This window comes from Hypanus sabinus, chromosome 22, assembly GCF_030144855.1.
Source record: "Hypanus sabinus isolate sHypSab1 chromosome 22, sHypSab1.hap1, whole genome shotgun sequence".
Lineage (NCBI taxonomy): Eukaryota > Metazoa > Chordata > Chondrichthyes > Myliobatiformes > Dasyatidae > Hypanus > Hypanus sabinus.
The window spans coordinates 41,078,804-41,105,728 of NC_082727.1; the positions used below are offsets into that span (position 1 = coordinate 41,078,804).

The 26,925-nt window shown below is 39.2% G+C and overlaps 2 protein-coding genes across 11 annotated transcripts in view; one reads left to right on the plus strand and one right to left on the minus strand.

Moving 5' to 3' along the window:
- ide (insulin-degrading enzyme) overlaps window positions 1-4,763 on the plus strand; it is a 107,479-nt gene extending 102,716 nt beyond the window's left edge. For all 3 annotated transcript variants that reach the window (XM_059947596.1, XM_059947595.1, XM_059947593.1), the window contains one exon: window positions 1,749-4,763. In XM_059947596.1, the coding sequence (XP_059803579.1) occupies window positions 1,749-1,844 (96 nt within the window). In that variant the 3' untranslated portion in view covers window positions 1,845-4,763. The remainder of the gene's footprint in view (window positions 1-1,748) is intronic.
- A 10,895-nt stretch (window positions 4,764-15,658) lies between these two features.
- The window catches only part of marchf5 (membrane-associated ring finger (C3HC4) 5), an 88,804-nt gene continuing 77,537 nt past the window's right edge, over window positions 15,659-26,925 (minus strand). Inside the window, exons 7-9 of one of the 8 annotated variants that reach the window (XR_009507462.1) lie at window positions 21,363-21,543; window positions 18,793-19,376; window positions 15,659-18,311 (exon numbers count right to left, since the gene is read on the minus strand). The gene's annotated coding sequence lies outside the window, so the exon portion shown is untranslated. Of the gene's footprint in view, window positions 19,401-19,425; window positions 20,602-21,362; window positions 21,544-26,925 lie in introns of those variants that run through there. The other 7 variants (XR_009507458.1, XR_009507460.1, XR_009507461.1 and 4 more) reach the window with 7 other exon arrangements.

Below are 26,925 nucleotides of genomic sequence, written 5' to 3' on the forward strand. Positions count from 1 at the left end.
TCATACCAGTTTCATTATTAAATTATTTTGGAATCATCTGGTTTTAAAAAATGTGTAACTATTCTGTTTTATTTGTAAACCCTTCTTTAATAAGTCTTAAATGATGCACAAATTAAATAATATAATTTTCCCCAAATTCTAACTCCCTAAAATGCACTTCTTAATTCTCAGTGCAGCTTCTTCCCAAATGTTGTTTAATTTGGTTAGCTGTTGCCATCTTTTCCTTGTGTGTGCACAGTTTTGATGTTGCCTTCCCTTTGATTACAGCATTCAAGCAATTTTGATCTGTAGAATCTCATGTAAGATAGTAAGTGTAACAACCAATTTGCATATCTGCTTTTGTTATGTTCAGTGACAGATAAATATTGGCTGTGCAGTGGAGATAATGGCCTCTCCCTTTGAAATTGTATCATAGCATCCTTTTCAAAAAGCTTCTGAAGCAGATGGTGCTTCAGGTTAACGTCTCATGAGACCTTTGACAATACAGCAATCCATCACCAGTTTTTGGCCTGTATTTTCCCGATTGGGGCCTATTGCCAACATTTGCCACATGTGCCTAGTTCTCCTCTATTTGCTTTGTGAGGCCAGTCTTATTGGTTGAGATTACCCTGGAGCTGAGTGGAAAAGTGAAGAGAAAGACCATAGACAATGTATTTTCATGACATCAGAGAGTCAAAACAAACTAAGACTACAGTTACATGTTGGAACATTTATCTTTTTTGCAGCACCTTTTTGTCCTTGATGTTTAAGAACAATCTAAAAAATTAGAATAATTTTAAAACAAATAACTTTAAAAATAATGTAACTCAAGTTATGACCACTTTTAAATAATTAAAGATGTTAATAAAGGTAATTTAGCTTTATACATAATGCCTTGCTATCCTTATTCAAGTAAGAGCTCATGAATTCTGCACCAATATTCATATGACTGACATGAGATCCAAGAGATCTCCCAGTGTATCAGCAGGGGAGTCTTGAGATGCTGTTCAGTTTTGGACTTGTGTACCAAGTCTATCGGCAGATTGTAGCTGGGGATTTGCCAGAAGAATGTGGCCATAGTTTCGGCTCATAAAACCTACTGTCACTTCTTAGAAACAGGAAAAAGAGGATGATTAGGAGCAAGATTGACCCCTTTGAAAATTAGTAACAATGCTGTTGATATTGAAAATTAGGAAATAAACTTGTTATATAATTGCTTGCCACCATATTTACAAAAGGAAAATTATGAAATACTGGAAAATTACAAATTAGACTAATATTTATTCTCTGGAAAATTTTAATCTATATAATTGAAATAGGGACAGCAATACAAGATGTAGCCTCATGAACCAGTGATGGTGAAAACTTTTTCCTGTTTTAGTCAAAAACATGCATATTTCACCTAATCCCTCACTGAGGTAAAAATTAAATAGCCCTATAAACTGCAGATTATTTGAAAGACATTTGTTTTGTCTCATTCAAAACAAATTTATTAATTTGAGCTATTTTCAAGCTTGAGAATGCTCATGTTGATGGTTGGTATAGCTTGTAATGCTCTACCTCAGCAGTTGAAGCAGGGATCATCATGACTTGTAAGAGAAAATCTGACAAGTCAAAGGAAATAAAGATAGATTCAAGGTTATAGAGAAAGAGCAAGACATTACACAATTGGTTTTGACTTACTGCAGCTATTGAAATGGTGTAGACATCCTTGTGGTCTTCTTTTAACTCTTAATTATTAACCTAATAAACTATATTTTGTCTTCTAGCCAAGCATAATTGAGGATATGACCACATTCAAACGCAATTTACCACTCTTTCCATTGGCAAAGCCTCACATCAATTTCATGGCTGCAAAACTCTGAGATATGGAATACTGATCCAAAGGAAGGAAGATGTGACTGAAAAACATAAGTGACAGTATTCGTTCTGCTGGGAATTGGAGAAACATTCATAGGAGATCATTTTTTAAGTGAACTCTTTGTGATTAGGAGAGTACAAAGCTATATAGTTGTTCTACATATTTCTGCCTGTTAAAGGTTCAGCTACCTAAGTGGTGTTTTAAATATTGTCCATAGACGCTTCACACACAAGATTGGAAATCTACAAAACACTAATGTACAAAACAGTGAAATAACACTGTATAATATGAATCAAATTTCTTTTGTGATAGAGCCTTATAATTGAAATCCATACCATGTTTTTACCTTGTACACAAATTTTGTAGTTTTGAATTTTTGTGCTCATACATCTGGTAGTAAAATGATGGAAACTTTTTTTGGTCTCAAACTACTCTGTAATGTTGATATGCCAACCTGCAGTGAATTCATTTATTAAATCTTGTAAAAGTGACTTTGGGTGAATTTGGTTCTGTAGTTACCTGAAACAATGACTTGTGCAGTTAAGCATGTTTTTAAAATTCCAGTGAATATGTTTGCACAGCGCTGCTAAAGCAGAGCAGATAGAGAAACTGTTGATAGGATGAAAGACCAGATGATGCATTTATTCTGAGAACTTGTGGAAAGCCTGACTGTAAAATAGTCTGAAAATAAGCAAGAGTTTGGGTTTATCTGGAAAAACTGTAAAATTTTATAAATCATTCCTTTGCACTACTGAATTCTATTAGAGCAATTAATGCTTATAGATATTTTTGTTAAAGTAATAAAGGAATTGAGAAAAAGCACAAAAATTGGACCCTATTAAAAAGATTTTCTGTTTGCCCTCTTTTGTGAGCTTATGTAACTTAAATGTTTCATATCTAAGGACCGCATAATTCAAAAGCATCAGAAGATTTGAGTTCTGATGAAAGGTTTATCTCTGCAGATGTGCCGGCAGACCTGCTGGGCATTTTTAGCTTTAATTTATTTGATTTCCACAATCTGCGAGTCTTTTGGTTTTATATTGTTAGACCTGTTCTGTGTGCCAGTTCTTAATTCTTAGTTAAGTGACAATTGAAGACACAGTAGCAAATATCGAATTATCAGTAAGAGGGCATTAAAGGCAAGAACTAGAGATTTAGCCACTAGCTTAAAGCAGAACAGTGACAGTAAAAGTTACATAAATGCATCATTTGTATATAATCAGTGTATCAGGATGGTTGTAATCACTTGCATATATGATAGCACTGCATTAGTATCTCTGTGCTGTCAACAAGGGTATCAACCATGAGATTTACAATAAGACTTAGTAGAATAACTGATTATGGCTATCAAATATTGCATGATATTGAGTAACGTACCAGGAGTCAAAAGCAGAATTCATGAAGCAAAAAATAAACAAGGTAACAGGCCATTATAGCCAAATGAAATTGCACTGAAGGGCAAGTAGAAATGATTGTTGCTACATTGTGTGGTTTTGGGAGCAGTCAACAACTATGGAGTCTCCTCTTTAACATTTGGCAATAGTTACTCATGAAGTCCTGCCAGTTATTTCCAATTTTACTTGTGGAGATCATTTGATCAACTTTGTAAGATCACAGTTCCTAAATAAATTTGTGTTGCTGTGAACCTGACATTCAGTGCAAAGTCAGTTTTATACAAGGTGCCCTTGTTCTAAAGTATGTAAAGACATTTTAACAAGCTTTCCCTGTCAATTCTACTATGCTGCTACACTGAGCTGACTCTTATTTTTCCTTGTCACCCAGTATCACATCTTACCATGTAATAGTACAATTATTTCAAGAGATTTAAACATCTATTTGTACCAAGAATCTAGTTAGCAAAAGAAGAGTTGTCCATGGTAACACTGTGAGGCTTAAACACAGTGTGGTGAAACTAAGCATATCATATAGTCATTGATTTTACAAAATACTTTCAGAATAGATGTCTTTGATTATAACTATTTCTCTGAACACCCACCCACTCATCCTCTGCTATTGCAAGTAATTTCCTGAAATGTTTTGGTTTACTGAGAATAGTGATGCAGTATTTCAGAAATGGATATCACCTTGGAGTTGTGATCCTGCAGAATTTCAGAAGGTGTTTAGGAAATAATTTTTTCCTGTGAGATCATGGCTGACAGACTGGGGAAAGTCTTTTGAATTAGACTGTATGTTTGAATCACATTCAATCTAGCAGCAAAAGGTACAGAATGTAGTTTGACATTTCAAGTTTATAATATTAGATAAGGTTAGTAATAATAATTTTAAATAATTTTAAAAATATATTAGCATACAAACTTGTGTACAATTCTTTCACAAATTTCACTCTGCTGATGAGCTAAATGAAATATATATCCTATTTTCTGACGATGCAACATAGTTGTACATAGGCATCATTCTTGAGGCCAGTGATAATTTTTGCATTGTGGTACATACTGAATATCTATTATAAAGTCAGATTTGGAATTAATATGGTGCAATATATAGACCAGAAAATTAGATTAAAAGCTAATACTTGAAAGAGAATTTATTTTGGTGTGACACATGTTTTCTAGTGGTCTCAGATCCTTTGCTGCAGTGATAGTGTTCTCTATTATGTTTCCAACATTTTACTGACTTGTGTAGCAGTGCAGATTGACTCAGGCATATCCATGGATATCCATTTAGAGGAATCCAAAGATGCAGCTTTTTCCAAGCAATAACAGCCAACAGAGCATCTACAAATATTCACTCTGTTTTTATGGCTTGTGAATAGTTGATCAATTTTTGTTGACTGTGACATTAATTACTCAACAACTTGAATTTGAGTATTTTGGAACATTTGTTGTGGAACTGGATGTAAAAAAAAGTATAGCTACTGTACTGAAAAGGATGTTACTGTTCACAATAAAATAAACTCATGATCCTTCTCTGTCATCATTTGTTAATTGTCCAGTTTCCCAACTAGAAATACCTGGTACACAGTCAAATTTAAGTTTGAGCGTGCAATCTCTTGGCTCTATTTTGATCCTTTGTTCATGGTATTTCAAATTTGTATATTTTAAAAAAAAGACACCTACCAATGCAAATGTTACATTCACCGTCCCAGTAAGTAAATACCAATTTATTTGCCTTTATAAAGTGATTGGCATATCCAAATTAAATTGTATGTTGGAAGCCAAGGTGCTGAGAACTGCCAATCAGAAGGAAATTATCTGCCAATTTCAAAATAGTTTTCCACCCAGCTCCATTCAGATGTATTTTGAAAACGCATGTGTAAATTCCTTAATGTGTTAACAATAGGAGTTTGTCAGCTTTGGCTCTCCTTGCATCCTCATCTTAAATCTGAATATTATGACTTTGAGATTGGATCACTAAGCACAGCCATTCCAAATGCCTTGTTTAGTCTAGAAAATCTTGAATACCCAGCCACTGCTTGATGTGTTGTGTTTTTCTTTCAAACGTGGTCGTTAATAAAAAAGGCAAACAATAGATGTCCATGCTTTACTCCTCTGGAAGACAGGCACTGCAGTCTTGTGAAGGGACTCAGTTATTGGACAAAGTTCCAATATTTAAACACTATGCTTTCATGTCAGGCCAAAAGGTGGCTTGTAGAGATGGGCGGTGTCCTCACGTGCTTGCTTCCCTCATCTGCCATGGTGCTGATGGTTTTTTTAAAAAAAAGTGTGAGGAGTGGCACAGTAGCGGCGCACTTTACAGTGCTGGGGTTTGTGTACTCTCCCCATAACTACAGGGGATCCCCCCCATCTTCCAAAACTATACAGGTTACTAGTTAATTTGTCACATGAGTGTAATAGAGCAGCACAAGTTCATTACACTGGAAGGGCCTGTTATTTTGCTCAATAAAACAAAAAGTAACAAGCTTATTTTGTACTTGTGCTGGTCTGTCATTGGAAGGGAGTAAGTATATGGGGTGTCAGGCAAATCTGGTTACTTTCACTTAACATGATGCATGCCAGTGCATATCAAATGTGATGTATGATACATGCTGTGATATCATTGTCACACTGTTTTTATTTAAATTATTGCCAAGAGTAAATGGGTCATGTCTGATAAATTGCCTATCCCTGGAAAGCATGTTTTCCGTCTACTGTTTATTACAGCTTTGCTATTTAGTGTGTCTCTGGCATTAATCACGTACTCAGCTGCAGGGTATTCTTGAGGCTTGCCTGCCCATGTGGCAGGCTGCTACAGTTAACCATCTCCTAAGAACCATGCTCTCAATTCAAGTTTTCCAAAAAGCAATATATCCAGAAGCTGGCAGCAGCCACAAATCCTGTGAACACAGTAAATACCTGTGCCTGGACTACATTGGCACAAAGCTCTAGGTCATAGCCTTCCTGGACTTGCTAGCAGACAGATCTATCCAGACAAATGTTTGATTTCTGCTATATTCCACAGCCTGCTTTGCACTACAGTATTAAACTGGTACCCACTACTTACTGGAAAGTAAATGCTCAGACTAAAAAGTATGTCAATCTGTGGGCTGCTGGTTTCAGAGGATTATGGACTGCACTCACGTCACCTGGAATACTGCTTGAGAACTTTCAACTGACCAAGACCATCACAGCTTGAATATTCAACTCATAGTTGACCACAAAATAAAATTTCATATGAATTCAGTGTTCCTGAAGTTTTTGCAGATTTCTTAGGTGTTCCATGTTAAATGCTACTTAGCAGTGAGATAGCAAGTGCTATACCCTCCTGCTGCCTCCCCTCAAACCTGGACTTTTGGGGCAGTTTTCTCAGTTGGGATGAAGTCTGATGGAGAATGTCAATAGGATCTTTGGGGTATAACTGGAGTTTTCAATTAATGCTCATTCTGATAGAGTTTCACACCTGGTTATTCTGTGCAAACATTAGAGCCCAGGATTTTGAACCCTACTCCAGTGTTTATGCTCAAATTTCACAAGGGATTTAACTTGGGTTAGAGTCGAGGTGAAATTAAAAATTAACTAGATGCACTATTTATGTTAGTACATCTGAGTTTTTTCCTCATTGACTGTAGACTGAGTAACAGCACTACTTACAGAGTGTAGACTTCCCCCCCCCCCCACTCGAATAAAATAGGTTTAGGTGCAATGTTGAAATATTTGTCACTCAGAGGGATGATGTGCTGATATCAGGAGATTTAACTGGGCAGTTTCAAAACCAATTGCAGACTGTTCAAACATCTTCCAAATTTCAGAGAGGGCTATAACTAATGGTATTTCCTCCCCAATTTAGCTGCTGAAACAACGGGTCTGAGTACTGACACCACTGGTAGAAGTCATTACTGTAGACATGCCCATGGCAGTTATTGACCACACATGGGTTGAGGGTTGTGATAGCAAAAGGCAAAGGGATGCCCATTTCCAAAGAGCATTCTCCCACACAGAAGCCACGTCGTACCTAGATTTCTCTGAAGGTGTATCTGCAGGCACAGGTTTCTAAGGCTGAAATAAGTGAAAAGCTAGAGGAAACCCAGTGGCCATACTGTCCTAACCCCTGCTCAGTACGTGGGGTCAAAGTCATGCAGGCACTCAACTTTCTCACCTCAAGATCTTTCCAAGCAGCCACAGCATATCCCTGCCACAAATTGCTGCTCACCACTGCATCAGGAAGCTCACCTTGTCTCTGCGGCCATAGAGTTACACTTTCGTCTACTTTGATTTCAGCAATGAACCAAGCTGGCATCTAGGGCAGTGGGGTTGGACCACACTGACACCTTCCCACTAGTACAAGTTATCCCCGTCTTCTCCTCAGCACTAAAGGTGTTCACTCTCTTGACGGTTGGTTGTGGGTCATCGTGAGGGCTTCCTGATGATCAATGACATATTTCATGAAAGCATACATGTCACCTTTGTCACCTCAGGGAGCAAAATAGTGGCCAGCCATTTTTTCCACAACAGTAATGCTTAGAAGGATAAATTCTTCAAGAGAAGGGCTACGCCCTAATTCCCTAGCACCGCTAATTTAGCAGATTTACTACCATGGCCGAGGACTTGTACAAGGACTTTACAAATGGAAGAATTATGGAGAAGGCGGCTGGTTTTCTAAAAATGAGATTTTAGTTCATTCCTGCGGTAGGTGCTCAGTAGGAGACTTCATTGAGGTGTGTGTATGTTGCACAATCTCGTCAACCAACTAATCAGCTGGGCTGGACAAAGAGCAGAAGATAGGCCCAGAGCCTGAAGAACACAAGAGGATGACGAAGGCTACGGGGTCAAATCCCAGCAGAGCTGAGAGAAGCATTGACTGAATGGGCTAATAGCAGTAAAAGTCTTTCCATAGTGAACCAGCTACATCAATGTTCTCAATGCAGACACCCCATTAGAATGCTTAGCACCAATACAGTTCACTAATAACAAGCCATCGGAGTCTAGATAGCATAAAGTAAACCCACACATCCTCCTTTACACAAAATTATTTGTTTATATTTCTGGAGATACACCAAGGGACCCATTTACCTATCTAAATAGAGGCTGTCATATTATTGCCCCAGATTTGAGAATCTCTCATGTGTTTGAACAACATAGCAATGTATTTCATGTCCTTACAGGAGAATAAGCTGCTGATATTGAAGCCATTCATGGTGAATCATTTCAGTAAATGGATTATGGATTCATATGATCACAACGGATCAGCAAGTGAATCCCTAATTCAGTTATTGAAGTGGCTCACCATGAATGACTGGAGTGACAAAAGACTATTTGGACGGGCAAATGTGTGTCTTGGTGTATCTTCTGAAACATAAACAGATAATTCCCCATTGACTCTGTTCTGAGGACTCCCGTATCCTTTTGACTGAATCTTGGAACTGTCTTCCTCTCCCCTACAGTCTCCTTCCATGACATCCAGAAATATGTCAGGAGCTGATGTCTGGTTGCCATGGGAAGTATATCCATCAAACATTAATGTGCAGCAAATTGTTGTAAGTTAGATGCCACCTGGAGTATTGTATTCATTTCTGGCCACCCCACTACAGGAAGGATGTGGATACTATAGAGAGAGTGCGGAGGAGATTTACAAGGATGTTGCCTGGATTGGAGAGCATGCCTTATGAGAATAGCTTGGAGCAACGGAGGATGCAAGGTGCATAAGAATGATGAGAGGCATTGATTGTGTGAATAGCCAGAGGCTTTTTCCCAGGGCTGAAATGGTTAACATGATACTGCGTAGTTTTAAGGTGCTTAGGAATAGGTACAACGGGAACGTCAGAGGTAAGTTTTTCACACAGAGAGTCTTGGGTGTGTGGAATGCATGGCCAGTGATGTGGACAGAGGTGGATACAATAGGGCCTTTTAAGAGACTCTTAGATAGGTACATGGAGTTTAGAAAAGTAGAGGACTATGCAGTAGGGTAATTCGAGGCAGTTCCTAGAGACATGGTCAGCACAACATTGTGGGCCAAAGGGCCTGTAATGTGCTGTAAATTTCTATGTTTTATATTCTATATTATGTTCATTTTAGTCTTCCCCCATTTGGGAATGGAACAGTTCCTATTTAGCACATATTTCTGATTGTAAACCACCATTCTGATAACATTTTGGCCAAAGTCATGTTTTTTTTTGTGTGTAGGGTCTCTGCCTGGAAGTAAAAATATGGCATTTAGCCTTTGCTTGGGATGGTCCAGAAGGAGCAGAGAACAGGAGACAGCAAAGGTAGAGAGTCTAGGTAGGTGGAGAGAACAGAGACTAGCTCTGGATGTACTGTCTGGGCTAACCTGGAGATTCCTTTGAGGACCAAGCCACAGGGTCGAGACTTGGGCATGAAACAACTGTGGAAATCCCCACAGCACTAATTTTTAATATTCAGTCGTCGAAGTTCTGATTGGGAGAGTTTACTGGCTGACGTTCAGTCTGAAGGACAGTACATTGCTCTGCCACCTACACGGTGTGAATTAATACATTTAATACATTTCTGATTTCCAGCCAAGCAACATCATTTCTACCAGATCATTGTTACAAAGAAATTCAGTTCCATTAGAAGGATTTGTACTCATAATGATTTCTTAACAAACAAAAAAATATTCATAGAGATCTCAACAGAAAAGAATAGTAATCTTTAAGTTTCTACAGCTGAGGATTCTGTAAGTGAAAGAGAATTGCCGACATCGGTATTGAAACTTAGAAGGCAATGATTAAATGATGCTTGGTTGCATCATAACAGACTACTACAGCACGTAAAGCCTCATCAAATTGTCTCATGGGGCCCCATATGCTAAAATAATTTAAACATCTTTTTAAATGAATAGTAATGTTAAAACAAAACTGACAAGAGAATTTATTGACATGAAGTAAACAAAGGACTGACACACATTATGAGTGGCTCACACCTAAGGCTTGCTGTACTTCACGTGCAAGTCTGCTGGGCTTGCCTGCTGCTCCAACTTTGTCACGCACATTCATTGCCCGCCACGAAAGCTGGGTTTCCTGGAGGCCACCCATTTCAATTTGACTTCCCATTGCTGTTCTGACATGTTGTTTCATGGCCTCTTCTACTGCCACGAGGCCACTCTCAGGTTGGAGGAGCAACACCTCATATTCTGTCAGGGTAGCCGCCAACCTGATGGCGTGAGCATCGATTTCTACAACTTCCATTAATTTCTGACTTCTTCCCCCTTACCCTTCAGTCCTGACAAAGGCATTGACTGTTTAATTCTCGCTGCCTGACTGGCTGAACTCCTCCAGCACTTTGTGACCTACCACTGCTCCGTGGTGCCCCCACTATAGCTGTTGCCAGGCTGGAGAAAAGCTGGCATCGGTGCCAGCTGGAATGGGAGTTAGAATGCTTAGGTCCTAGTGAAGAACAGAACTTCCCTGCGACAAGGCAGAGCTGCTGTGATGCAATCCACAGAATTTGTACCAAGAAACAAAATTAAATCCAAACCTATTGAATATTGAAAGGCCTAGATAGAGTGGACATGCAGAGGATGTTTCCTATAGAGGGAGAGTCCAGAATCAGAGGGCACAGCCTCAGAGGGACATCCCTTTAGAACAGAGATTGAGGAATTTTAGTCAGAGGCAAGTGAATCTGTGGAATTCACAGACATTTGTGGAGGCCAAGACACTGGGTATATTTAAAGTGGAGGTTAATAAGGCATTTAATTAGTAAGGGTGACAAAGATCATGGGAGAAGACGAGAGAATGGGTTTGAGAGGGATAACAAATCACCCATGATCGAATAGCAAAGCAGACTCGATGGGCCAAATGGCCTAATTCTGCTCTAATATCTTATACTATTATGGTCAATTTTGCATGCAGCCACCAGCTCCTAGTTATCAGCTCCCTGCCTTTGCAGAGTGGTAAAAAATAAAAATCCTGGGAGGCAGGTTCTGCAGGGAGTATTTGAGGATTCTGTACTCCATGGAAACAGGCAACTCTACTGCACAATAGCAGCTGGGAGTGAGATTGCCAGCATGGTCAGACTGTAAAGGATATCCTCCTGGCTTTCCACAAACTCTTGCAGAGTCAGGGATTGATCCTCCATGTTCCTTACCACCCAATGCATCATGTCTGGTAGGCCAGTGTACCATGTATTTTGGCATGCTTCTGCATCAGGCTCTCCACGTCTGCCCCTCCATCATAGGCTTCATTAGATTCTCTGGAGCAGTACTGATGAGCAATAGGAACACGAGGTCCTTATATGGCATTGGCGTCACCACAGCTCATCAAAATGTGGTGTCTCTCCATAAAATGCACAGGTCTCTGGGCAAGTTTGGCTCCTGCAGTGCCAGAATCTGAGAGTGTGTTAGGTGATCAGTGGAACGAGACAGTGACTTCCTAATTCTCACCCACCTCCTCATTCTGCAGAATGATGCTCCTGCACTGAGGTGAGAAGGTACCTCCTGAAAATCTGCAAAAATGGTGTATGCAGTGGAATACAAAGGGGTCATTTGTGCAGTCATATACCCATTTATTGCTGTGAGGGAAGGATGTATGACAAAGATCAAGCAGATAATCATAGGCAAGCCCTCCGCATCACTGAGCAAGGAAGCAACATCTGTCATTAAGGATCCCCAGCATCCAGGCCTTGCTCTTTTCTCACTGCTGCCATCAGGAAGGAGGTACGGGAGCCTTAGATCTTACACCACCAGGTTCAGGAAAATTTATTACACTTCAACCATAAGTCTCCTGAACCAGCGTGAATAACTTCACTCACCTCAGCTCCAAGTTGTTTCCACAAACAACGGGCTCACTTTCAAGGACTCTGTGTTCTTGGTATTATTTACTTACTTTAATGGGTTCATATGAAAGGTTTGTCTTCTTTTGCACAATGTTTGTAAGTCTTTGTTTAAAGATTGAAAGTATACTTATTATCAAATTATGTATGCAGTATAAAACCCTGAGATTCAGCTTCCCCACAGGCAGCCTCCTCCCATAACCTTTGACATCCTTACTAATTAAATACCTTATCAACCTCCACCTTAAGTATACCCAATGACGTGGCCTTGACAGCTGTTTGTGGCAGTGAATTCCACAAATTCACCACCCTCTGTGTAAATTTTCATTATTTTTATTGTATTCCTTTGTTCTTCTGTGAATGCCTGCAGGAAACTGAATCTCAGGGTAGTACATGATGACACATATGTTCTTTGATAATAAATTTACTTTGAACTTTGGAACCTAGGACATATGTGACATCCTCAGCTGTGTCTTTGGCTAGTGTGTTATCAGAAGGTCGGGTCCCACCTTAAGCCACTACTATGATTCAATTTAAAGTGCTTTTAAAATTAATAAACTACTTGATTTTTTTTGGCACAGTCAAACAGAAGGAAAAATAGAATGTAAAATCTTAAAAGGAGATTCCTCTTTTAGAGCTTGTATCTGGAGCTTAGGTTATTTGTCTTTATAGTGTCAGAATTAAAAAATAGTGAGGGCATGGCAAATTATGCAATTAAATGAAATATTTGTATAAAATCCAGGTCTGAGGTACGCTGGACAGAGGAGTTTGTAGTAGGGCTTGTGATAGCCTGATGTCAATTAAATAATTGTCTACTTGACATGTATCAGCTGAAGCCAACAATAAATATAAGAAGGTGGATTATTCTTGGTACCTCCCATGCTGCTGTTTGCAAGGAAGGAATTTAACCCAATGACATGGGACTCTTATATTATCTATGTCTGTCTACCAGTTTTGGTATGAGAAAACTTAACAAATTTCTTGCTTCAACATGAGATTTTAACCTCCAGATTTGTACCAGATTACTATTTTCTGTTAAATGCTCACCTACATGGATATTGTGCCCCGCTCTTGAATGTATGACATAATTCAAAGATATTGGATCTAATGTTATTGCCAGTTTCAATAATTGGACACTAATGCTTTGACCACTGTCGTTCCAAGAGCTGAGGGAGAATAAGAGATTGGTGGTGAAAGATATTGTCATCAGGATGAAGGCAAGTTTGTCTCTTTGTGTTTGGAGTGAGGCCAAGGATCTGAAATATGAGTAGTTAACATCTTCAAAGTTAAAGTTTTTTATTGTCATATACATGTTTACAGGTGCAATGAAAAACTTACTTGCAGCAGCCTCACAAGCACATAGAGTCATAAATTGACATTGGTATACAATCTCTGGAAATATGGAGATTCTGAACATTTTCATGACTTCCACGTGTGCTGATTGATATCTGCATATATGCCTGGAAACACTTTTAACAATGAAATACCCCTTTCAATAATAGATTGCAGTGGTTCTTGATTGGTCAGAGTGTGAAAGGTTACAGGGAGACGGCAGGAGAATGGTGTTGAGAGGGGAACGGATCAGACATGATTAAATGACAGAGCAGAATCGATGAGCAAAATGGCTTCCTTGAGATGGCGTTGCATTCAGAAGCAGCAACCACTCCATCTCCAGGTGTAGTCGGTCACCCTGGTTCAGAGAAACATTGTCTCATTTGACTGTATACATATAGATAAATGACAGTAAACTTGGCTTGACACTAATTCTGCGCCTTTGTCTTATAGTCTTATGTTCTTGTACTTATAGTCTTCATACTGGAAGTACACAATTTGCTGAATGGAAACCTTAGAGAGACTCCAAAATATGTTTTCAAGGTTAGTGAAGACAACATATTGAAGATTCTGTAGTGGTGGATTTAGATTTCCAGTTATCTCTAACAGAGGGGTAACAGAAACCTGTCTTCTCATTCTGGTGTTCTGGATAATGAGACAGCTGGATAACATTTCTTTACCTGGTATCTTTGCCAGATCAGATTCCTCCATGAAGATCATATTTCAAGCAGTCTATTTTTTTTACAGTCAATAGTAGTAACACACCTAGTTTAGAGGAGCTACGTGGACTTTGTTCATAGATCTATCTCATATATTTTAAAATAAAAATTGGACAAAATTCACAATCAATTGCTATTGTCATAACCAAATTCTGACACAATCGTTCACCTATGGTTAATGGTATAAATTCATAGAAAATATCCAATAAATGCAAAGTGCTTTTTATCATTATCAAAGGCCTTACGTTAGATTAGACCATGAGAGTTTTATAAAGTACTACAGATTTGCAAGTGAAATTATTTTGTTTGGATAATCTGATAGGATGTATATCTCAACTATTGAAATTATCTACCTGCTAATATATTCATTAGTAGGTTGTGAGTTCCATTGTTTTAAATTAATGGGCATAAATCTAAATCTCATTTTGATCTAAGTTATCTTCCTCTGTCTAAATTAACATAGCCATCTAGTTATGGTATCTACACAGATCTCTAAAGTTAGAATCTGTAAAGTTGAGTGATTCCATTATGGTTTCTTGCATCAACAGCAAATTTAGCATAGAATTAACCTTACATTTTACATTATTAGAATACAAAAGGGATTATTGATAGTTTATATAAAATACATTAAACCTGTAGTAATTGTTGTTCAACTGTGTGATATGATTTTTCTCGATATTTGATTCTACATATATAAGGTCTGTTAATGGTTCATTAAATTCACCGAAGCTCATTCGGAACTAATAGAAATACAAAACTGGGTGGGGTGGGGGTGTGGAGGGAGGGGTAGAAACAGTCCAGTGTTATAACAGGTCATTATTTGACATAGCCAATAGATTATGTAATTAAAATTAGTCTTGACGGAAATTATAGCTCTTGTTTGAGACCACAAAAATGGACTGGATCATATTAGAGAATTATTGGATTTATATGAGCATTAATTGTTAAGACAGACATTCATGGCAAATGGAAAATGCTGGAGATATTCAGGAGGCCATGCAGCCTCTGTAGAGCGAGCAGCAGAGTTAACGATTCAAAGTTCAAGGTAAATTTATTATCAAAGTATGTATATGTCACCATAAACTACCCTGAGATTAATTTTCTTGCAGATACTCACAGTAGAATCGAGAAATACAATAGAATCAATTAAAAGTTACACACAAAGGAAGGCTAGCAAACAACCAATGTGCAAAAGAAGACAAACTGCGCAAAATATATATAAATAAATAATCCTGAGAACATTAGTTGTAGGGTCCTTGAAAGTGAGGCAGATTATTTTTATTAATGACAGATCACTAACCTGAAAGGTCACTTTCTCATCAAACCCTTGGCAATATAGGCTGACTTACTAATTCTAGTTAACTTCGATTCAATTTCAAAGTAACCCAATATTTACCAGCCAAATACCCTTCTTTTACATTCAGATATGCTGCCTTACCCTCCAGCAATTTTGATTTACAGTTAAGATTTCCACGATCTGTGGTTCTTTTTTCTTTTTGATTAGGGGTGAATGGTCTGGATTCAATCCTTAGCGAATTTCAAAATATTAATAACTCTAAAGGGTATGCAGTACCCCAGAGAGACCCTCAAAGTCAACAGGTGGCTTATTTTATTTTCAAATACTATGCATTCCAGGATCAGTCTATTGCAAGAAAATAGCTGGAAACAGAGGTTACAGTACATAAAGCAAAAAGTCAGTCAAAGTCGGGTTTATTGCCAAATGCACAAGTGCATGCATGCACAGGAATAATGAAAATCTTACTGTCACTTAGCAACATATAAGCAGCATTCACAAGAAAAGCATAAAGTAGACACAATTTTTACAAGCAACAACACAATTAGAACAATTAGAACAAAGTCCTTCATCGGTGTTGTTCAAGAATAAACATTTATTAAGGATCAGCAGGGACTGGGTACAAACAGGATGGATGTAAAAGATAGGCGGTGATCCGGATGAATCTTGGAATTGGCTGCAGGTGATATATGGCTTACAAGGGCCCTTGTGCTTACGCGCTGAGTCCAGTCTTGTTTTTATCAGCAATCACATTTCCCAGCTGTTGTGACGTGGCAACAAGCAAGAGTGAGAAGGGCAGCTGAACTTTATGCCCTTCAAATGAAAGGGAGCAGAATGCAACTATAACAGCTTACTTGCTTCCTCTGTAAAATAGAGTACTGTATCAATGCACACAATGAAACCTGGATCCTCACAGTCTTAGCTTTGCTTGCATTTAGAAATATATTTCCACATCAATGCATTTTTAAGATTCCTATTGAGATTGTTGGTAAAATTTGAAAATTTGGGTGTATTATTTTCATTATAAAGTATGGAGATTGATCCTTTTGAAGAAAGTTATTGACCACTTTCACTTAAATCACACTACAAACTCATTATGAAGATAGCTAATACAGTTAGTGACCACACTATCAGGTACATCCTGTACCTAATAAAGTGGCCACTGAGTTACAGTACTGAGCAAAAGTCTTAAACACAGGTAACAAATTATGTAAAGCGAAGATGCTTTCAAAAATATGAAATAGAAAGTTTGTAAATATCAAAAAAATTACTATAAAGAGCAGTAAACAGTGAAAAACTAAACTTTATTACATTGTGACCACCCTTTGCTTTTAAAACTGCATCAGTTCTCTTGAGTACACTGTCTTACAGTTTTATAAGCAAATCAGCTGGTAGGTTTCAACCATCTTGGAGAACTTGCCACAGTTCTGCAGACTTCAGCTGTCTCACTTGCTTCTGTCTCTAAAGGTAATTCCAGACAGCCTTGATAATGTTGAGATCAGGTGTCGGCCATACCATCTGATACCATTATAAAAGATCTAGGGTGCTTAAGACTTTTGCACAGTACTCTATGTTTATGGTCTACTGCCCATCCACCTCAAGCTTTGACATGTTGTACCTTTACAGATGCTCTTCTGCACACCACTATTGTAACTCATAGCTAATGGAGTTACTGTCGCTTTCCTGTCAGCCATTCTTCTCTGACGTTTCTCGTTAATAAGGCATTTTCACCTACAGAACTGCTGCTCACTGGGTATCTTTTGCTTTTCGCAACATTCTCCGTAAACTCTAGAGACTGTTGTGTGTGAAAATCCCAGGAGATCAGCAGCTTTTGAGATACTCAAACCAACCCATCTGGCACCAACAATCATTCTGCAGTTAAAGTCACTTAGATCACATTTCTTCCCCAGTCTGATGTATGCTTTGAACAACAACTGACCCTCTAGTCTGCATGCATTGAGTTGCTACCATGTGATTGGCTGATTATATATTTCTATTAGCGAGCAGGTGTACAGGTTTACCAAATAAAGTAACTACTGAGTGTATATTAAACCACAATAGTTACAATAATTATTACAGTTCTTTAACTTCACCTCATTACTGATAATTATGATAAATTCTGCTTGAGCACATCATTGTTGCATATTTACCTGAGTTTAAACTGCCTTTAAATAATATGTCATGTGTCTGTACTATCTTGAGGCAACACAAAAGGGTATAAAACTCAGAATCAGAATCAACGTCACCGGCATACGTCATGAAATTTGTTAACTTTACAGCAGTAGTACAATGAAATATATGACAAATAAATAGAGAAAAACCTGAATTACGGCAAGTATATATATGTCTATTAAATCTCCTGCGCAGTAGTTTCCCACCAGTGATGCAGACAGAATGCTCTCCACAGTACATTAGTAGTTTTTGAATGTTTTAGTTGACAAACCAAATCTCCTCAAACTCCTAATGAAATATAGCTGCTGTCTTGCCTTCTTTATAACTGCATCAATATAATGTGTCCAGGTTAGTTCTTCAGAGATATTGATAGCCAGGGACTTAAAATTGCTCACTCTCTCTCTCTCCACATCCGATCCCTCTATAGGGATTGGTGTGTGTTCCCTCGTCTTACCCTTCCTAAAGTCCACAATCAGCACTTTGGTCTTGCTGATGTTGAGTGTAAGGTTGTTGCTGCGACACCACTCAACTAACTGGTATAACTCGCTCCTGTCCTGCCTTTCATCACCATCTGAAATCCTGCAGACAATTCAGCATATTTATAGATGGCATTTGAGCTATGCATAGCCTCACAGTCATGGGTGAAGAGAGAGTAGAGCAGTGGGCTAAGCACACATCCCTGAGGTGCACCAGTGTTGATTGTCAGAGAGGTGGAGATGTTATTTCCAATCCGCACAGATTGTGGTTTTCCGGTTAGGAAGTTAGGGATCCAGCTGCAGAGAGATGTACAGAGGCCTAGGTTTTGGAGCTTTTCGTTCAGGGCTGTAGGAATCATGGTGTTAAATGCTGAGCTATTGTCAATAACAGCACCCTGACATAGTAGGCATACACTTAACCACACAGGATTTAATGAAGTCAGTGACAACTGTGCAAAGTAAACACTATTCTAGAGATTTTGAATTAATTTGACTATACTTAAATTATAAAAAATATTTAATAGAAATAATAAGCTGAGTGAACACAGAAGGTAGACATTCTACTGGCCAAGTTTAGAACCAGTTAAAGATGATTGAAACAAAAGAAATCTATCCAATAATGTAGAAAGCTGATTAGTAATTCAGTTTGATTCTAGAGTGACAATGGATCATGTTTCATTTGCTTATGTAATATGCATGAAGATGGAAAAGTTTGACATAATAAACATTCGCTTAGAACGGTTTTCAAAATAATGATCAAAAGAAGTTTTGAAGATACCTTCCTTGTGCAGTGGACTCTGGGGCGTTAGAAAGTGGTCTGACCTGCAGAAATATACTCAGACATTTACTGTTTTTAAAGTGCTTACATGTTGGATTATATTAGTGAATTTAAAACAGTAAGGCTGCCTTTCTTTTGATCTGACTTCTTGCAGATTAAATGAGATGTCATTGGGGCAGCGCGGTAGCATAATGGTTAGCACAATGCTTTAAAGTGCAGGCAACCAGGGTTCAATTCCTGCCACTGCCTGTAAGGAGTTTGTACATTCTTCAGTGACCGCGTGGGTTTCCTCCAGGTGCTCTAGTTTCCTCCCACATTCCAAAGACATACCTGTTGTAAATTGTCCCGTGATTAGGCTAGGGTTAAGTTGGGGGTTGCCTGGTTCGAAGGGCCAATTCCGCGCTGTATCCCAATAATAAAAAAATACAAACTTTTGCAGCAGTTTCTGTTTTCATTTCATTCAGGATTTCAACAGTTGCACTATTTTGCTCTACAAGGCAACGGAACTTACTTCTAATATTTATCTTTCTTGCTTTCTTCAGTTACTGGTGCAATTTTGCAAAGTTGTTCACAATTCAGTGGAACTGTATGGACACATTCCAGAACACCTTGAGAATTGTTAACTGTTATAGAGTTGTTACGATCTTGCTGAAGTCAGTTTTTTCAATGATAATTTACTTTCAAACATAGGTATGAATAGGAAAGGTTCAGGATTACTGAGTGTTTTGCTCAGAACATGAGCAGAGAATTGAAAGAATCTTTTACTTGTGATTACTGTTACTTTAATCAAATAAAATTGGCATTAAATTAATATAAATGCTAAAATGTATTTACTGAATGGAGTACAGGAGACTATTACAAAAATATATTGATTGAAATGGATAAATTCTACAGACTTTCCAGTCCCAACACAAATTCTGTGAATAACTATGGAAAATTAAGAATGTCCAAAGATAAAGTTGAGAAAAAAACATATTTAAAAACTAACTTTGAGAAGATGTGTTGAGTCTGTTTAAAGTTGATAATACTTCATGATATAGCAAGGAGAATGTCCTACAATACACACTGTTTACAAAATGAAAATATCTTTATATGTATGGTCAGTGTAATTATTATGGAGTTTGCCTTCTTCACAAAATGTAATTTGATTTAATCTGAGGATTTGGAAGTTTAAAGAGTAGATTACAAATCCTGAATCATTCTCATGCTCAAAATATCAAATGAACCCGTCATTTCACCTGATCTTAAAATAAAGACACATTTAAATGGAGGGCTCCTGATGACCACCTTCCTGTTGTATTTTATGTAAATATTTAAAGTGCACTTTAAATTATGGAAGAGGGTTTACACAACTTTATGCAACACCATAATCAACTGCTGATTCAGTTGGGAGATTATGACTCAGATTTTACTGTATGGCTATAGCATTTATTGTCAACACATGGCAAAAGTGACAGCAACTTTGGGATTCACAAGAGACACAGTTTAGCTCAGAGATCCAATACCCAGCTGACCCTCCCCCCACATTTTTATCCTGGCTTCGGCCTTTTCTTTCCAGTCCTGATGAAGGGTCCCGGCCCAAAACATTGACTCTTCCTTCCCCTCCAGAGATGCTGCCTGACCCGCAGTGTTCCTGCAGCATTTGTGGTTGCTGCTCTGGAGCTGCAGCATTTGCACTTTTGCCTTTTGTCCTCTAAGCTTGCATTGTGCTTCATTGTATCAGCACTGGAGAACACAGACAGAAAGGTCAGTGGGAGTGATGTGGACAATTAGAGTTTCTGTGGCACTGTAGCGTTTTATAACATCGCCCTGTAGTTGTAGACAACATAGTGAACACTAAATGCATTCGACCCACAGAAGTGCAAGTGAATTACTACTTCCCGTGGAAAGATCCACTGACCCAAACATTGTCTTTGTAACTTATTACACTTCTCTGTTGCCCTCTAATATCCCTCATTAACAATCCCATCTCTACTTTAGGGCTCAAACACGAGGAAATCTGCAGATGCTGGAAATTCAAGCAACACACACAAAATGTTGGTGGAACACAGCAGGCCAGGCAGCATCTATAGGAAGAAGTACAGTTGACGTTTTGGCCCAAGACCCTTCGTCCTGATGTCCGAAACATCGACAGTGTTTCTTCCAATAGATGCTGCCTGGCCTGCTGCGTTCCACCAGCATTTTGTGTGTGTTGCTGTACTTTAGGGCTATTTCCTCTGCCCTGTTCATTCCTCCTCCATTTCTCTGCATCTTCTCTGCATCTACATTCTTTCCCCTCTTTCTCAGTCCTGGAACAAACATAACTCTGTCTTGCCATAGGTGCTGCCTGACATTCCCAGTTTCCAGAACCTCCATCATCCCATTTTAAAAAGTTTTGATAATTTCTAACTAAAGATAGTAGGCTTTCCCGTTATGGGATTGTACATAGGATGTGTTAATTTACTTCAGTAAGAAGTAATTCTTTTTAAAAGTGATTTATTTAAAAGCCCCTTGTTTCAGGCGTTGTATTCTAATCTCATCTCCTTTCGGTGCTGATCATTAGATAAAACACTTCAAGTAATTTTACTTACCCTGACCTTTATTCTTTTGCACCTTCTTGTTCAGTTGAGTGTCAGACAGAGCCAGAGATCCCATTCTTTCCTGGGCTCACATTGAGTTGAGGAGGTGGGAGAGGGAGGTGAAGGCTTGCTGGACTTCTCAGCATTCAGTGGTTCTGAAAATTCTTGGTGAGCTTGTGGAACAGGACAGCACCTGCCAAAGCAAGGGCAGTAGTTTTAGTTCCCAGTGTGGTGGTGACAAACTTCTGAGGTGAAATGGTAGCCTCCTCAGCATTGAGGGCACTTTCAAAATGTGGTGCCTCAAAAAACCTACATCCATCACCCAGGACATGCCCTCTTCTCATTGCTACCATCAAGGAGGAGGTACAGGAGCTGGAAGATACATTTCAGGAACAGCTTCTTCCCCTCTGACATCAGATTTCTGAATGGGCAATGAACCCTTGATCCCATAACTGGAGCTGCACGTCAATGGCCTTCAATTCATATGGGAGAATGAGGTGACAGACAGAAGCTACAGAGAGGTCGTATCTCTAGGTTGTAGCAGACAGGTAACTGGGTGTCAGGAGAAGGAGGGGAAATGCACAGCCAGTGCAGAGTACACCTGTGGCCGCTCCCCTCAATAATATAAAACTTAGATACTATGGAGGAGGATGAGCTATCGGGGGGAGCCACAATGACCAGGTCTCTGGCACTGAGTCTGGTGCTGTGGCTCAGAAGAGCAGAGAGGTGAAGAGGACTGCAGTGTTGATGCGGGATTCCTTAGTCAGAGGAACAGAGATGAGGACCTGTGGGCACGGTAGGGACACCCAGATGGTATGTTCCTCCCTGCTGCCAGGATCAGGGATGTTCAGGGATGTCTCAGATTGTGTCCATGGCATTTTCAGGGTCAAGATATATGCACCAGATACCTTGGAAAATATTGGCATTAATGATATAGACTAGGTGATGAGGTCCAGAAAAGATATTTTAGAGAGGCAGGTAGAAAGCTGAGAAACAGGACCTCCAGGGTAATGATATCTGGATTTCTGCATGTGCCACATGCCAGTGAGGGTAAGAATAGAATAATAGACAATAGACAATAGGTGCAGAAGTAGACCATTCGGCCCCTCGAGTCTGCACGTCCATTCTGAGATCATGGCTGATCATTCACTATCAATACCCAGTCCCTGCCTTGTCCCCATATCCCTTGATTCCCCTATCCATCAGATATTTGGCAGGTGAATTCACCCCAACATTTGAGAAGGAGAAGCTAAAGTCAGATGTATCAGTATTACAGTGGAGTAAAGGGAATTGCAGAGGCATGAGGGAGGAGTTGGCTAAAGTTGATTGGAACAGAAATGGCAGGGACGACAGCAGTCCAGCAATGGCTGGAATTTCTGAAAGCAATTCAGAAGGCACAGGATGTATTCATCCCAAAGAGAAAGAAGTATTCTAAAGACAAGATGATACAACCATGGCTAATAAGAGAAGTCAAAGCCAACTTAAAAGCCAAAGAGAGGGCATATAATCGACCAAAAATTAGTGGGGTTAGAGGTTTGGGAAGCTTTCAAAAACCAACAGAAGGCAACTAAAATGTCATTAAGAAGTTAAAGATGGAATAAAAAAGTAAGCTAGCCAATAATATTAAAGAGGATACCAGAAGTTTCTTCAGATATAGAAAGTGTAAAAGAGAGGTGAGAGTGGATATTGGACCACTGGAAAATGATGGAGTGGTAGTAATGGGGGACAAGGAAATTGCAGATGAACTAAATAAGTATTTTGCATCAGTCTTCACTGTGGAAATACTAACAGTATGGTGGAAGTTGCAGGTGTCAAGGGTCATGAAGTGTGTGAAGTTACTATTACTAGAGAGAGGTTGCTTGGGAAACTGAGAAGTCTGAAGGTAGAAAAGTCACCTTGAAAAGATGGTATATACCCCAGAGTTCTGAAAGAGGTGAGTGAAGAAATTGTGGGGGCATTAGTAATGAACTTTCATGAATCACTAGATCCTGGAATGGTTCCAGAAGACTGGAAAATTGCAAATATCGCACCACTCTTCAAGAAGGGAGAGAAGCAGAAAAAATGAAATTATAGGCCATTTAGTCTGACTTCAGTGACTGGGAAGACAATGGAGTCAATCATTAAGGATGAAGTCTCAGGGTACTTGGAGGCACGTGATAAAATAGACAGCATGGTTTCCTCAAGGGAAAATCTTGCCTGAGCAATCTGATGGAATTCTTTGAAACAATAACAAGCAGGATAGACAAAGCAGATTCAGTTGATGTTGTGTATTCGGATTTTCAAGCGGCCTTTGACAAGATGCCACACATGAAGCTGCTTAACAAGCTACGAGCTCATAGTATTACGGGAAAGATTCTAACATGGATATATCAGTGGTTGATTGGCAGGAGTCAAATAGTGGGAATAAAGGGAACCTTTTCTGGTTGGCTGCTGCTGACTAGTGTTGTTCTGCAGATGTCTGTGTTGGGACCCATACTTTTTGTACTAAATGTCAATGATTTGGATGATGGAATTTATAGCTTTATTACAAAGTTTGCAGATGATACAAAGATAGGTGAAGGGGCATGTAATTTTGAGGAATTAGAGAGGGTATAGAAGGATTTAGACAGAGTAAAAGAATGGACAAAGAAGTGGCAATTGGAATACAGTATCGGGAAGTGTACGGTCATGCACTTTGGTAGAAGAAATGAAAGGTTTGACTATTTTCTAAGTGGAGTGAAAATACAAAAATCTGAGGCACAAAGGAATTTGGGAGTCTTTGTGCAGGAATCCCTAAGGGTTAATTTGCAGGTTGTGTCTGTGGTGAGGAAGGGAAATGTGATGTTTCGAGAGTACTAAAATATAAAAGCAGGGATGTAATGTTGGGGCTTTATAAAGCACTGGTGAGGCCTCACTTGGAGTATCGCGAGCAGTTTTGGGCCTCTTATCTTAGAAAGGATGTGCTGAAATTGGAGCAAAAAGGGGGTTCAAATGGCTTGTCACAAGAGGACCATTTGGTAGCACTGGGTCTGTATTCACTGGAATTCAGAAGAATGAAAGGTGACCTAATTGAAACCTATTGAATGGTGAAAGGCCTTGATAGAGTGGATGTGGAGAGGATATTCCTATGGTGGGAGAGTCTAAGACCAGAGGACACAGCCTCAGTATAGACCATAAGGCATAGGAGTGCCAAGGGTGCTCCGCCATTCCATCATGGTTGATCATGGATCACACTCAACCCCATACACCTGCCTTCTTGTCACATCCTTTGATGCCCTGACCAATCAGGAAATGATCAACTTCCACCTTAGGTATTCGCACAGACTTGGCCTCCTCCGCAGTCTGTTACAGAGCATTCCACAGACTCCCTACACTCTAGCTAAAAAAGTTCCCTCTTACCTCTGTTCTAAGGGTCACCTCTCAATATTGAGGCTGTGCCTTCTAGTTCTGAACACCCCCACCGTAGGAAACATTCTTTCCACATCCACCCTATCTAGTCCTTTCAACATTCGGTAGTTTCAAAGAGATCCCCCCTCGTACTTCTAAATTCCAATGAGTACAGGCCCAAAGCTGCCAAATGCTCCTCATATGTTAACCCTCCATTCCCGGAATCATCCTCGTGAACCTCCTCCGAACCCTCTCCAATGACAACACATCCTTTCTGAAACTGTTGACAATACTCCAAGTGCGGCCTGACTAGTGTCTTATAAAGGCTCAGCATTATGTGCTTGCTTTATATTTTATTCCCCTTGAAATAAATGCCAATTATTGCACTTGCCTTCTTTACCATAGACTGAACCTGTAAATTAACCTTCTGGGAGTCTTGCACAAGGACTTCTAAGTCCCTCTGCACCTCTGATGTTTGAATCTTCTACCCGTTTAGACAACAGTCCGCACTATTGTTCCCTTTACCAAAATACATTATCGTACATTTCCCAACCCTGTATTCCAACTGCCACCTTTTTTCCCATTCTTCCAACTTGTCTCTATCCTTTTGCAATCGCATTGCTTCCTCAGCCCAACCTACCTCTCCACTTATCTTCGTATCATCTGAAAACTGCCACAAAGCCATCAATTCCATTATCTAAATGATTGACAAACAATGTGAAAACTAGAGGTCCCAATACTGACCCCTGAGGAACACCACTAGTCACTAAGTCAACCAGAAAAGGCCCCTTTTATTCCACTCGTGGCCTCCTGCCTGTCAGCCATTCCTCTATCCATGCCAGTATCTTTCCTGTAAAACCATAGGATTTTATCTTATTAAGCAGCCTCACGTGTGACACCTTATCAAACGCTTTCTGAAAATCCAAGAAAATGACATCCACTGCCTCTCCTTTGTCCACCCTACCTGTTACTTCCTTGAAGAATTCTAATAGACTTGTCAGGCAAGATTTCCCATTACAGAAACCATACAGACTTTGACTTATTTTATCATTAGTCTCCAAGTACCTCGTAACCTCATCCTTAATAATAGACTCCAACACTTTCCCAACTACTGAGCTTAGGCTAGCTGGTGTATAATTTCCTTTCCTCCCTTTCTAAAGAGTGGACTGACATTTGCAATCTTCCATTCCTCCAGGACCATGCCAGAATCAAGTGATTCTTGAAAGGTCATGACCAATGCATCCATTATCTCTTCAGCAACCTCTCTCAAGACTCTGGGATGTGGTCCATCTGGTCCCAGTGACTTATCCACCTTAAGACCTTTGGGTTTGCCTGTCACTTTTTCCTTTGTAATAGCAATGGCACTCACTCTTGCTCCCTGGCACTCACGGACCTCTGGCACACTGCTAGTGTCTTTCATAGTGAAGACAGATGCAAAATACCCATTAAGTTCATCTGCCATTTTTTTTGTCCCTCATTACTACCTCACCAGCCTCATTTTCCAGTCTTCCAATATCAACTTTCCTCCCTTTTACTCTTTATATAACTGAAAGTAGAGGTGCATTCTTTTAGAACAGAGATGAGGAGGAGTTTCTTTAGCCAGAGTAGTGAGTCTATGGAACTAGTCTTTATGTAAATTTAAGACAGAAGTTGATAGATTCTTGAATGGTCAGGGCGTAAAGGGATACAAGGAGAAGGCAGGAGATTGGGGCGGAGAGGAAAAACAGACTAGCCATGATGAAATGGCCTAATTCTCCTCTTACAGGTTATGCTCTTAGTACCTCACTTTTTCGCTCCCTTTTTACACTGCATCTTTAGTTTATTCTTCTATATATGCTTCTTAGTGTAACTTGTTATTATTATGTATTGCAGTGTACTGCTGCGCTAAACAACATTTCACAACATATGCCAGTGATATTAAAACTGATTCTGATTCTGACCAAACTCCAACCAACAGTGATGACTCAGTAAAGCCAGTGACAGCCTGCATGAGAACTGGATAACCTTAACTGTTAGAATTTGTCATACAAAATGGAAGTAGGGTGTAAATACATACAATGCCATAATTACAGCTTGGAAAATCAAACCCAAAACAAATAAAGGTACAATAATTTAAAATATTTTGTTTTTTTTTTGCTTGTTTTAAGATTGTTTTGCTTCGCTATAATCATGTGTGCTTGATGTATTTATTTAGCACTTTATAAAATAT